Source organism: Neoarius graeffei, chromosome 27, assembly GCF_027579695.1.
Source record: "Neoarius graeffei isolate fNeoGra1 chromosome 27, fNeoGra1.pri, whole genome shotgun sequence".
In the NCBI taxonomy this organism is placed as follows: Eukaryota; Metazoa; Chordata; class Actinopteri; order Siluriformes; family Ariidae; genus Neoarius; species Neoarius graeffei.
In genome coordinates, this window is record NC_083595.1 from 2,595,544 (window position 1) to 2,609,644 (window position 14,101).

Genomic DNA, 14,101 nt, shown 5'->3' on the forward strand with positions numbered 1-14,101 from the left:
CAATGAAACAGAGTGAAAAATTTAAAGGGGTCTGAATGCTTTCCGTACCCACTGTAAATCACTCTATCGGTATGATTCCCGCCTGACCCCCAGTATCCCGGGATTCCCAAACATCTCTTGTATGTGATTTTCACCTTCCACAAAGGAACTTTACATAAAAAAAAAAAAGATTTTAGGAGCCACTGCTGTAAGGACTTGGTCCTCAGATCAGTTTTAAAAGTGACGGTCCGTCTCTTCTGTAATGACACAATGTTTACAGATTTTCCATCCAGAGTTTATGATATAAAATCAACACTCACCAGAAAGCAGGTGGATATAAATATTTATGATTCCTCTTTTGGGGGAATAAAATGAAAAATCCAGCAGTCAAAGGAGCGCGTTGTCTTCCTGAAGAAGCCATTTAGCAACTCGAGTCACAGAGAGCTAGCGCAGCCGTTACAGCCGCTAGTTTCCCTGTAAATAGCTTTAAAGTGAAGCACTTACGTGTTTTATTAAACTCCAGACTGTGAATGAGGGGTAAAAGTGCTCTTGTTTAAAATGGAGAGTTGCTCCTGCTGTTTTCAGTGAAGAATAAATCAGTGTCCCATCACTAACGCTGTGACTAACTCAGTTTCATAAATATAACAGAAATAAGTCTGTACTAAAGGAACGATGGAGCCGTAACGTAACCACGCTAAACTGGAGGCTATTGAGGTATTTCACCTGACGTCACAGGGTCACGTGATGCCCCGGTGTCCACCATTTTGGACGGCAAGCTAGCTAATGTCAACAACATAGTAGCTGGTATGTTACTGTAGCAATGTTTACGTTCAGTCATTTGGATGACTGTTAAAACCTTTCAGTCTCAAGTTTTTCCTTTACTGGATTTACTAGTTTACTGAGCTAGCGCGCGATGGCTCCGGGCTCGGCCGGAGAGCGCGCGATGGCTCCCGGCTTGGCCGGAGAGCGCGCGATGGCTCCGGGCTCGGCCGGAGAGCGCGCGATGGCTCCGGGCTCGGCCGGAGAGCGCGCGATGGCTCCGGGCTCGGCCGGAGAGCGCGCGATGGCTCCCGGCTCGGCCGGAGAGCGCGCGATGGCTCAGTAAACTAGTAAATCCAGTAAAGGAAAAACTTGAGACTGAAAGGTTTTAACAGTCATCCAAATGACTGAACGTAAACATTGCTACAGTAACATACCAGCTACGATGTTGTTGACATTAGCTAGTGCTAACAGCTAGTTGCTAATACACTGCTACAACTACACCGACCCTAATAATACAGTTCTTGGTCATTGCCTGGTAACAGCAAATTTATAACGGGCCATGTCTCAACAGACTAAGAAGTTATTTCAATGACATTTAATAACATTTTGTTTATCCTGAGGACCGAAAGTAAATGAAAATGTGAACAAACCTTAGCTGTAATCAGATGAAGACCACCGGCTCCAGGGACGACCCGCTGATGTAGGCATGTTACCCAGCCTGACACAAAATATTTGTAGGCATCCAAACTCTTATACGCTTTCAGATCAATACCTGTGTATGGCGATGGGTTTTTAACGACGTAGGTATACAGATCATGTGGGCCGAAGTCAGGTAAAGACGAGGGCTTCGTGTACTTCCGTATGTCAGTGAACAATCCTGGTGGAAGCAGGTAAACGTCGTTCTCTAAACCTGCTAACATCAATTTTTGCAAATACCTCTCCCTCTGCTCGCCCTGTAAATGCCCTACGTCACTGGATAGTGAAGGTGTTTTCTGCATCTCGCTCCTTTTTCTTTTATGTTTTTCGTTTGTCGCCTTCCTCGCATTCAAACTGATTCGAGCCGTGCCGTCCAAAATGGCAGCGTCACATGACTTGGTCACGTGAGTGAAATACCTCAATATACTTCCTTCACTTGTTAGCCACATTAGCGTCGTAGCTGCATTCTAACCGTGAGGAAGTGAAGGTGTTGTGGGTGATGAAGTGTTTTGAGTAAGAAGGCATTTTTGATTGAACTGTTAATTAACGACAGGTCTACTCTGACTTACGGTGGAGCTTGTTGCCGAGGGAAACGGTTCTCTATGCTCCATCATGTTTAATTTGTTAGGCAGTGATGCTAGGTTATTTTTTTTTTTCTTCGACTCATGAGTGACAACACATCATAAGGCTTTAATCTACTTGTTCATTAAACTTTCATTTACACTGTGTACATACTTATCAGAATATGCATATCTGCCTCATTTACATATTACATACACATTCATATGCAATCCATCAAATATTCACGTTCAGCTTAATCTTCAGCATCTTTTCTCTGCTCTCTCTTGTCTCTCCATCCATCGATCCTCTCTTCCTCTGTCCCTCGCTCATGCCCATCGTTTCATCCTTTCCCTATATCACTCGTCCATCTCTGGCGTGGTCATTATCTCTCCGTCACCTCCTCTTCTGTTCATATCTCTATCACTTCCATCTTTATCGGTCCCCCTGTTTTTCTTTCCTTCTGTCTGTCATTCTCTCCGTCATTGGCTTTATCCTCTTTTTCTCCACTATTCTCTGCTTCCTCTCTGTCTGTCTGTTCAATCCTTGCCTGTACTCCACCTTTCTCCACGTTAATTCTCTCCTTTCTCTGCATCTCTCCATCTTTCCCCTTCCTTCTATCACCCATCTCTACTCATCTTTCTCTTCCGCTTCTCTTCTTGATCTGTCATTTATTCTTTCACTGTCCTTGTCTTTCTTCACCTCCACCACTGCATCCTTCCTTCCTACCGTTCCCTCTCCCCCCCCCTCTCTCTCTCTGTCTCTCTCCATCCCCAGTGTGTGATGATGGAGAGGTTCTGTGTGCAGATGGACGAGTGTGTGTGTCAGAGAACTGGTTATGTGATGGTGAAGCAGATTGTCCAGATTCTTCAGATGAGATGCCGTTCCACTGTGAGTGTACCATAAACACACACACACACACACACACACTCAGGGGGAAGGGGAGCTGATAGGGGTTTTGTGTCTGCACACAGAAGGGTGGATTTTCATTGCTCACGCTGTAGGCAGCATCGAGAACAAAGATAAAGTGATGTGAAGTGTGTGTGTGTGTGTGTGTGCTTGCACATTTTGCTTGATTGAAAACCCTCTAGGCCGGCGCATTTTCGATCTAAAAACAAAATGATCATTGCTGTGTAAATGTACTCGTCCCTTCATAGTTTTCTCAAATACATCATTATTTGTCACATGGCGCGGTAGAATATCAGACAACGTGAAGGTGAGTAAATAAAAATCACTATTTTAAAGTTGTCTGATGTATTTAAGTCACAAAGTTATCCAATATCAACACCATCGGTGTGAAAAGGTTAATAAGTGGTTCCATGACCTTTAGCAGCAATATCTTCAGCCAGACTCTCCGTGTAATGTGACATCCGTCTTCTACATTGCTGTGGAGGGACATCGGTAGGATTTGTGAGTGCGAGCTGCTCGAATCAGGTGCAGCATCTCTACTGGGGTCAACATGGGGTTTTGACTGGGCCATTTTTTCAACCATTCAGACATACGTTTATGTTTTGGCTCATTACATTTCCGCTTCACATTTAAAATCCCATACAGATGACTGGGCGTTTTCAAAAGAAAATAGCTGTCCTTCAAAAATGCTTTTTTTTTTTCTTTATTGTAAAAGTCAGAGCTCCTGCATTATGCTCTTTTGGAATATTATCACTAAAGGTTTCCAATCTTCCAGGAGAGACAAGGAATTACTTTTCTTTTGCTTAGCAGTGTTTCTTTCCACCTTACTATTCTCATCTATTTCTGAAAATGACATTAACTGAAGCGAGAAAGGTCTGCAGGTCTTTGGATCAAGTTCTTGGATATTTTGTGACCCTCAGAAAAATTGTGTCCACTTCTCGTGAGACTGAGACCCCGTCCACACGTAGCCGGGTATCTGCTAAATCGAAGATATTTTTCTACGTTTTGGCCTGTCATCCACATGAAAACACATCAAAAACGAATATTTAAAAAAACTCCGGGCAAAGTGAAGATTTTTGAAAACTCCGTGTATGCCTTTTCGTGTAGACAGAGATAGCCGGAGTTTTGCGTTTTAGAACGTCACAATCTGCGCCAAAAAAATGACCACAAATCTGCCCTGACGTCAAACGTGCGACCTTTGTTTACTGCAGAAGCCAGATTAAGCATGGACAAAGAGTAATGGATCGGAGTCGTGCCTTGAAAGCGTTAATTATTGTGCAGGTGCTATTTACATGTTTAATTTTAGAAGCCCAACTACTGACAAGATTCCCAATCAACGTTTTCTTGCGTCTTTTGAAGTTTATACTCCAAAATTGTGTTTAGAAGCAATTCTGTCTCCGAGTCTGTCCAGACGAACGAGCTTGGCGCCATGTTTTATGTTTAGGCGGAAGTGACACCAGCAGAGGGCTATTCTGATGTGATTAGGGGGTAGGATTTGGGGAAATAATGCCATCTACAGGTTTGGAATGCTTATGAATGTGATTGAAAACGCAGATGTTCGGTTATGTGTGGAAGGGATTTTTTTCGAAGACGAGGTGGTGTGGATAAAACATTTTTATAAACGGAGGGGGGGAAATGTTCGGTTTTAAAAATACCCGGCTACGTGTGTACATGGCCTCAGCGTGGTTATTCTTTTCCATTCTTCTCTCTGTACGTTTTCTCTACATGGAAAGTGCTGGTTATAATTTGTGTCGTAGGTTCATTTAAAAAAGACCCAACATTTGTATTCACTCACTTTCTAAAAATACCTACAGTAATTAGCAGCCCTGTGTTTGTGTGTGTGACTTTAGAAACCTTGTCAAGCTTCGTCTCAGAGAAATCCACGTTCTGTTCAAGGATCGGAATCAGAATCACTTTATTAATCCCCAGAGGGAAATTCAAATTTGCTACCAAGCTCCTGAATCAAAAAAGAAGTAAACATGTCTAAAAATATAACATAAAGTCGTCTGAAAAAAGAATAAATAAAAATAAAATCAATTTAAATAAGTTCAATAACTTAAGTAAAAGCAAAATGAAGTGCTTTTATATACAGTGATTCCTATATACATATATTGCACCTGAGTTAAGGGTTGTTTTACAATCAGGGGACAAAGTTTGTGTCACAGGGGTCCAAAATTCAAATTGATTCAAACTGGTTCTTGTACCAGTTTTTAAGTGAAGGACGAGTTAAAGAACAGATAGGCATGTGTAATAGTTTGTATTATAAGAAGATGAAGTGTAGCTTTAAGCAGGGCTGGGAGAAACAAATGAAGTGATTCTCGGAGAGGACTTTTTTTTTTGACAATTCAGAATCCATGGCTTCCATAGTGCTTTTAAATATAAGGCTGTAAGCTTTGTGTTAGTCGTCTCTAATATTTATGTCCCAATATCTTGATCACATTTTAGGATGAAAATAATCATTTTAGAGATGTTATTTTATATTGAATAATTAGCTGTCTCGGAGAGGGGCAATTCCATGTAAATGTCAACCTCACCATGCAAAAATAAAGCAACATGTAATACATCAAAACCACTCCCAGAGATATCACCCAGGCCTGTATTTTACAGATGTGAATAAGTTGAACCAGTTTGTAACCAACCTAATATGTCACTGTCAGTCTTTCTTTCTTATAATGTAAAACCCAAGCTAAAATCAACTTTGATCATGTACAATTCTATATTATTGCCACAAGCCACAGAAATGTATGCTAAAATCCACAAAACAGCAAAACAATAGCCGTCCTAAATATTATTTAAGAACTTTGCTAGTTTTAGCTGATATTTAGAGAGTTTTTCAAAGGGTTATGGTGGTTAAATTGCTGATTTTCTAAACATATGCCATGTCTATTTCAGACGCGTCACATCCATAACGGAATTTCGTCACATCCATAACGCTGACTTTTCCTTCCGAAACTCTGCATGAAGTACAAAATATTTTAAACAAAGATTTTTTAATATTCACCTTGGACCCCTCTATCAAACGGATATCTCCATTTCGACATTAGGTTTACAATTTCACAGAGTTTGATAAAAATGTACAGTCACCCAAGAAAAGTGATACTTTTTCTGTCACATCCATAACGCATCTTTTATTGGCGTTTTCTGGCATGCCCTAGATGTACTCTGGGAATTGTTCTTGTTCTATCACTTCTCCAGTATGGTACAGCCTTAAAATATGCAACACCTGTTTAAATACTGGGAGACAATAAAACATGCACTGGGTCATTTGTTGCCATTTTGAGTTCAAGTGTCACGTCCATAACGCTGGAATTGCTCAGAGGACATTTTTTTTTGACACAATTACAGACTAATTTGATCAAAATAGTCTGAAAACTTACTGACATTCAACATTAAAACTTAACTCTGTTTCCAATGATATGGAACCAAATATGTGTTTTATGGTATAAAGAATGATGTAAGTGCATCCCTTTTGGAGCTACCTGTGGTCAAAAAAGCACTTTTTCTAAATGACACGAGTAATTTTGCTAAATATGACACATATTGCCATACATTCACTAAAAATAACATTATCACCAAATTTTTTTGCATGGTAAATAGAGCTATCACAGGGCTACAATAAACAACCAAGTTCATTTAGTCAAGCCTTTTGATATTGAAGATAATAAGTGTTAAATGTGATTTTTAGCTTGCGTACCCTGATTGTAAAACAACCCTTAAGGATACAGTATGCATGGTACGACAGTGTGCCGCAGTTATACAGTGGCATTGTACAAGGATGTGTCAAGCAGTGAAAATTGATGATTAAACTTTGAGGACTTCTTCTGCAGGCAGCCAATCAGGAGCAAATTTAAAAAAACGCACACACTCTATTTAAATTAGCTTCTCCCTGCAATTAACACGGCACATTTAAATGGGGGCGCTGAATCGTGAAACAAGAACAGACTCGTTATTACAATTCAGACTCGTTAAGCTTGATTGTAATCGCAACAGCAGAGGACACACAAATCACTTCTGATGCTGTGACACGTTAATTAGCTTTTTAGGGAAAGCAGAAAACATGTGACATGTATGAAAATAATTCAAATCAGTATTATTGTGATCATTTTCAGCTTTAGTTCCTCAAACAATTTAAAAAAGGGAGAGAACTATACACAAGTTCATATTTGTACTCAATATTTTTTATTGTATCAGCTTGTAACTGAAAACAGAAACACACTCATGCATTTAGATGGAGTTAGAGTAGCCTGCTTGCACTTAGCTCAACGCCTTTCTCTCAAACTTACAGCAAAATCATGACTTTATTTCAATATTTAAATCGCATACATTTGAATCAGGGCGGCACGGTGGTGTAGCGGTTAGCGCTGTTGCCTCACAGCAAGAAGGTCCTGGGTTCGAGCCCCGTGGCCGGCGAGGGCCTTTCTGTGTGGAGTTTGCATGTTCTCCCCGTGTCCACGTGGGTTTCCTCCGGGTGCTCCGGTTTCCCCCACAGTCCAAAGACATGCAGGTTAGGTTAACTGGTGACTCTAAATTGAGCGTAGGTGTGAATGTGAGTGTGAATGGTTGTCTGTGTCTATGTGTCAGCCCTGCGATGACCTGGCGACTTGTCCAGGGTGAACCCCGCCTTTCGCCCGTAGTCAGCTGGGATAGGCTCCAGCTCGCCTGCGACCCTGTAGAACAGGATAAAGCGGCTACAGATAATGAGATGAGATGAGATATTTATTAAACATAACTGTTTTTGATGAAGCTGTAGGATTTAAATGTTTTTGTGTATTTTTTATATTTTTAGTAGTAGATCGAGTCTTACATCATCAGTAATACTCCCTATATTTTTTCTCTAAAATGGTCTGGAATTAGGAACCTGTTGTCTTTAATTTAAGCAAATACCATCTCAGTAAGCTGAAAATTCTCAAAAATGCTTCCTACATCGCGGGGTGTAGTGTAGCATCCTCAATCACATTACAGCGCGTGTTGAACACTATGTTATACTCTATAGCTGATTAACGTTATTATTATTGTGCATGCATAACAGAATGCTAATGTTCTTTGCATGAACTCCTTTTTCTCAGTAGGATTTTACACCCAGCTACCAAACAGAGCACCACAAACACAAAACAGATGGTTGAAATCACTGGAGCAAATGCAATTCCAGCCTTCCTGATACCACTGAGAAGCTTTAATGGGGACTTCCGTAGAGCCATCAGATTAAAATTCTATAGTAAAGCACACTCTGTACGTTGGTGTGAAGAGTTTCACTGTGAAAAGATCTTTAAATGTCAAATACAGTCTACAGAGTGTGAGGTGATGCTGACCATGTGAGGACTCACAAAAAGCCTCTGAAGCACTCTCAGCTGGAATGACAAAAAGAGAAATAAATGAGAGACAAGGAAAGAGATGTTAGAAAGGCTCACAGTGCAGAGATGTTGAATGTCATGAACAGCTCGTACTTAACAGCCAGAAGTTTCACCAAATTATCAGGCTGGACTGAAAAACTTCTCCACAGTCTTCAAAAGGAGAATTTTATCCTTTATAGTGGGATTACTGTAGGATAGTGAGATTAATATAGGATAGTGAGATTACTGTAGAATACTGGGGTTAGTGTAGGATAGTGAGATTAGTGTAGAATAGCGAGATTATTCTAGGATAGTGAGATTAGTGTGTAGCAACTCTCTGCTGCAACGGCAAGCCAGGGGATGCCTGAAGTGTTTTGCAGATGACCAAGAGGATGTAGGAGAGGAGAAGGGCCCAGTTCTACCCATCCTCCTCCACTACTCTCCAGAGCATCTTCTTGAGGGCCTGGTTGAACTGCCCATCGAGCCTGTCCATCTGGGGATGGTACATTGAAGTCTGGAACTGCTTCACCTGCAACAGCCAACACATATTCAGCATTAGCATGGCGTTAAAGGGTGTGCCTTGATCATTGAGGAGGTCCCTGGGGAGCTTGACCCGGGAGAAGGGCAGGATCAATTCTCTGGAAATGTTTTTGGGTGTAGCTTTCCGGAGGGGGATGGCCTCAAGGTAGTCAACAATCACCAGAATGTACTCATGTCTGTGGCCAGACTTTGGGACACACCAAATCCATTCTCCTTCTTTTGAATGGCACCCTTACGGGGCAGGGTACGAGCGGTTTGGGACCAGGCATGGAAAGAGCAACGTGCTGGTACTGGGATCATTGCTGGCAGAAGTTTTTTACCTCCGCTTCCATACCGGGCCAGTGGAACTGATCCCTCAGTTTGGTGAGAGTGTTGTGGACTCCCAGGTGGCCCCCGAGAGGGTGTGAGTGAGTGAGGTGCATGACAATGTCGAGCTTGGACTGAGAGACCACCAGCAGGGTGGTTCTCGGCATTTGACATGATAACACCACAAGCCCCCTCACCCTAAGTACGCTGGGGTTAGAGGATGCCCAGTCTGTTGATCTTCATCCTCGACCAGGCGCACCTGTGCCCAACAGTGTTTCAATTGGTTGTCCTGCTTCTGCTCTTAGCCAAGATTCCCCTCATGGGCCACACAAGAGAGTGGGTTAGTGGCAGAAGGGGACACAGCCTCAGCTGTGGCACTGGTGCTGCCATCGGTCCCGTCCATGAGGACGGCTTTCCTGGCTGTCTGTTGTCATTGTCGAGCTCTTCTGGCTTACCTGGGGCAGCTGTCCTTTCTGCAAGGGGGTGGCAGCTCAGCAGGGAATCCAGGCCAGTCCTTTCCTATAAGTAGAGAAACAGGTAAATCAGGCATAACCCCAGTCAACAGCTCCCACTCACCTCAGCAATCACCTACTCGTGCCCTGGCAGCGGCTACCTCTCATGCATCCCTGTGCATGCAGGTCACCTTGACACTACTGCACGGGGCAGCGTGTGCTGGGAAGGCCGAGGGCCAGGCAAAGGTGATGGTGCTTAAAGAGTCTTAAAGGGCCTTGACAGGATGTCTGTCCAACCATAGCATAGTGTGAGGGCTCTGGGAATTTAGCAGGCCATGCACCACACAGCTGGCTAGCTTGGGGTTTCCGTGCGAGAACTGTGGGAGTGGGCTAAGGTTCAGTAGGCATGGGCTTGTCCAGTATATTGGGGTGTGGGGCTGGTGGTCGGGACAGCACTGGGAAGTGTTGGCCCAAGTTGGCTGCAGGGGGTGCTGCTTGGCATCCGAATAACTCTTCCTTGAGACTGGATGGTGGATCTCGAGTGTTGCCAGGGTGCATTCCAGATCATCCACTATCTTGGCAAGAGTGGATGGGACCTTCAAACCCATGACCCAAGCCTCCTCTGGGGGCAGCCCCTGCAGGAACTGATCCATAGCCACTCACTCTGTCATCTGAGCAGCTGAATGGTGCTGTGGTTGAAGCAAACGCTTAGTGGTGTGGAGTAGGGCATCTGGCTGGCTCCTGGGGGTGAGCTGAGAGTTGCAGGTTTAATGATAGAAGGACAGGGAGAATGATGTCACCTGACAGGGAGAGAGACCGCACTGGGCCAGGATTTCCCCCTTCAGGAACTGATAGTCGTTAGCTGTCACAGGGGGAAGAGCATGACAGGCCCGTTGGGCCTCTCCGGTCAGCAGAGGTGTCAGGACCTGGGCCCATTCCTCTTCGGCCCAGTTCTCCCAGAGTGTGGTTTGCTCAAAGATATAGAGATAAGCCTCCATGTCATCGCTGGGACCAGGCTTGCTGAGCAGTTTCTGTGCCTCTTGTCGAAGAAGGGACACCTCCGTAGCTCCGTGCAGTAACAACTCCTGTGTCACTGTCAGGAGGCCGTGGGCCATCTTGAGTCAACTGCTGCTGCTGCAGGCTGGCCTCCAGGAGATGCAGGATCAATGACGCCATGTGGGCAGGTATGGAGCCTGTGCTCATACCTGCATTCTCCACCGCTGTAGCGACTCGCTGCTGCAACAGGCAGAACACAGACACTGACCCAGGAGTTGGAGGAAAACCAATTGTTCTTTTATTATGAACTGGGTGAAGGATGAGGGGGATGTGAAGAGGAGAATGCCCAGGAGCAGTTCCGAATGCAAGGTGAGGTGCTCATCCAGCGACATCCGGTGGCCAGGTGGCAGGGAGCTGGCAGGCCGTGGGCTCTTTTGACAAAAAGGTGTTGGCTCTTTTTTGGAGCCGGTGTTGAGTCCTGGCTGGGAGCTGTATCTAGCAGAGTGTAGTGGTGTTTTCTCTGGAGCTCTGTATGGGAGAAGAGAGAGGCATCAATCTCATGCTTGTGAGAAGGATGCATTAACCTGTGTGGTGAGAGTGCGCCTTTTATACTCCCCTGGAAGTGAGACTCCCCTAGGATAGTGAGATTAGTATAGGATAGCAAGATTAGTGTAGGACAGGCAGATTACTGTCATCATCAACATCATCATTCCCCTTCCACTGCTGCAGTGGGCTGGGTGCCTTGGGGCGCATCCAGTGGGGGCAGGAACCTTTCTTTATGCTGCATCTCCCTCTGCAGCTGCATTTTTGATAGTCCTGTGAGTTTTTCATACAGTGGTGCTTGAAAGTTTGTGAACCCTTTAGAATTTTCTATATTTCTGCATAAATATGACGTAAAACATCATCAGATTTTCACACCAGTCCTAAAAGTAGATAAAGAGAACCCAGTTAAACAAATGAGAAAAAATATTATACTTGGTCACTTATTTATTGAGGAAAATGATCCAATATTACATATCTGTGAGTGGCAAAAGTATGTGAACCTTTGCTTTCAGTATCTGGTGTGACCCCCTTGTGCAGCAATAACTGCAACTAAACGTTTGCAGTAACTGTTGATCAGTCCTGCACACCGGCTTGGAGGAATTTTAGCCCGTTCCTCCGTACAGAACAGCTTCAACTCTGGGATGTTGGTGGGTTTCCTCACATGAACTGCTCACTTCAGGTGCTTCCACAACATTTCCATTGGATTAAGGTCAGGACTTTGACTTGGCCATTCCAAAACATTCACTTTATTCTTCTTTAACCATTCTTTGGTAGAACGACTTGTGTGCTTAGGGTCGTTGTCTTGCTGCATGACCCACCTTCTCTTGAGATTCAGTTCATGGACAGATGTCCTGACATTTTCCTTTAGAATTCACTGGTATAATTCAGAATTCATTGTTCCATCAATGATGGCAAGCCGTCCTGGCCCAGATGCAGCAAAACAGGCCCAAACCATGATACTACCACCACCATGTTTCACAGACGGAATAAGGTTCTTATGCTGGAATGCAGTGTCTTCCTTTCTCCAAACATAACGCTTCTCATTTAAACCAAAAAGTTCTATTTTGGTCTCATCCATCCACAAAACATGTTTCCAATAGCCTTCTGGCTTGTCCACATGACCTTTAGCAAACTGCAGACGAGCAGCAATGTTCTTTTTGGAGAGCAGTGGCTTTCTCCTTGCAGCCCTGCCATGCACACCATTGTTGTTCAGTGTTCTCCTGATGGTGGACTCATGAACATGAACATTAGCCAATGTGAAAGAGGCCTTCAGTTGCTTAGAATTTACCCTGGGGTCCTTTGTGACCTCGCCGACTATTACACACCTTGCTCTTGGAGTGATCTTTGTTGGTCGACCACTCCTGGGGAGGGTAACGATGGTCTTGAATTTCCTCCATTTGTACACAATCTGCCTGACTGTGGATTGGTGGAGTCCAAACTCTTTAGAGATGGTTTTGTAACCTTTTCCAGCCTGATGAGCATCAACAACACTTTTTCTGAGGTCCTCAGAAATCTCCTTTGTTCGTGCCATGATACACTTCCACAAACATGTGTTGTGAAGATCAGACTTTGATAGATCCCTGTTCTTTAAATAAAACAGGGTGCCCACTCACACCTGATTGTCATCCCATTGATTGAAAACACCTGACTCTAATTTCACCTTCAAATTAACTGCTAATCCTAGAGGTTCACATACTTTTGCCACTCACAGATATGTAATATTGGATCATTTTCCTCAATAAATAAATGACCAAGTATAATATTTTTGTCTCATTTGTTTAACTGGGTTCTCTTTATCTACTTTTAGGACTTGTGTGAAAACCTGATGATGTTTTAGGTCATAATTTATGCAGAAATATAGAAAATTCTAAAGGGTTCACAAACTTTCAAGCACCATTGTAGTTTTTCCTGATGTCAGATCATGAGATTACTATAAGATAGGGAGATTAGTGTAGGATTGTGTGAAGGTATGGAGGAATACTCTGAAAAAAGATCTCATTTTAGTACATATATTGCCAGTTACGCGAATCTGAAGTGAATTTCACATCATACTGTTGAAGGAGTTTAAAAAGGAAGTGATGTTTTTGATTATGAGGAGGGTTATTGAGGGCAGAGGGTCCACACAGATCACAAAAACAAGATGGACCTCAAAATACTGCACTGGATATTGAAGCAGCTAGTTCAGTATTTTACTGTCAGTATGTAAGCACAAATAAAACTTGTCTCAAAGGAGGATGCATTTCTGCTGAAAATTAATCAGCCTCACCTGCTGTGATGCCTCATGCTAACTTTCTTTCTTCTCTTTTTTTGTGCTAAATATGGAAAAACATCCCTTGTCAAAACTGTGCATCAGAATTATGTATACAGCTATTATTTACATCCATCCAATGGAGCGTTTTTCTCACCTGCTGCTTTGTATTTGTATCATTCACAGACTACCCTGGCCACCAGCAGCGACAGATAGATTTATTTTAAATTGACTGAAAAAGACTTTCAGAGGTTTTGCTGGTTTATTTTACTGAGTTATTGATGTATGTTTCATCCATCCATCCATTATCTGTAGCCGCTTTATCCTGTTCTACAGGGTCGCAGGCAAGCTGGAGCCTATCCCAGCTGACTACGGGCGAAAGGCGGGGTTCACCCTGGACAAGTCGCCAGGTCATCACAGGGCTGACACATAGACACAGACAACCATTCACACTCACATTCACACCTACGCTCAATTTAGAGTCACCAGTTAACCTAACCTGCATGTCTTTGGACTGTGGGGGAAACCGGAGCACCCGGAGGAAACCCACGCGGACACGGGGAGAACATGCAAACTCCACACAGAAAGGCCCTCGCCGGCCCCGGGGCTCGAACCCGGACCTTCTTGCTGTGAGGCGACAGCGCTAACCACTACACCACCGTGCCACCCCATGTATGGTTCAGTGTTTGTATAAAATTATATTGGTCCATATTATCAGTTATCTGACCTTTTAGCTCCTTAAAATCATATTAATTAATAGAGAATTATGTGCTTTGCAAAAG

At 43.5% G+C, this 14,101-nt stretch overlaps 1 protein-coding gene across 1 annotated transcript in view; it reads left to right on the forward strand.

The window, feature by feature from the left end:
• Nucleotides 1-14,101, forward strand: part of lrp1ba (low density lipoprotein receptor-related protein 1Ba) — a 453,831-nt gene that overhangs the window by 29,235 nt on the left and 410,495 nt on the right. The window contains exon 14 of the mRNA XM_060911172.1: nucleotides 2,773-2,886. Coding sequence (XP_060767155.1) covers nucleotides 2,773-2,886 — 114 coding nt within the window. The remainder of the gene's footprint in view (nucleotides 1-2,772; nucleotides 2,887-14,101) is intronic.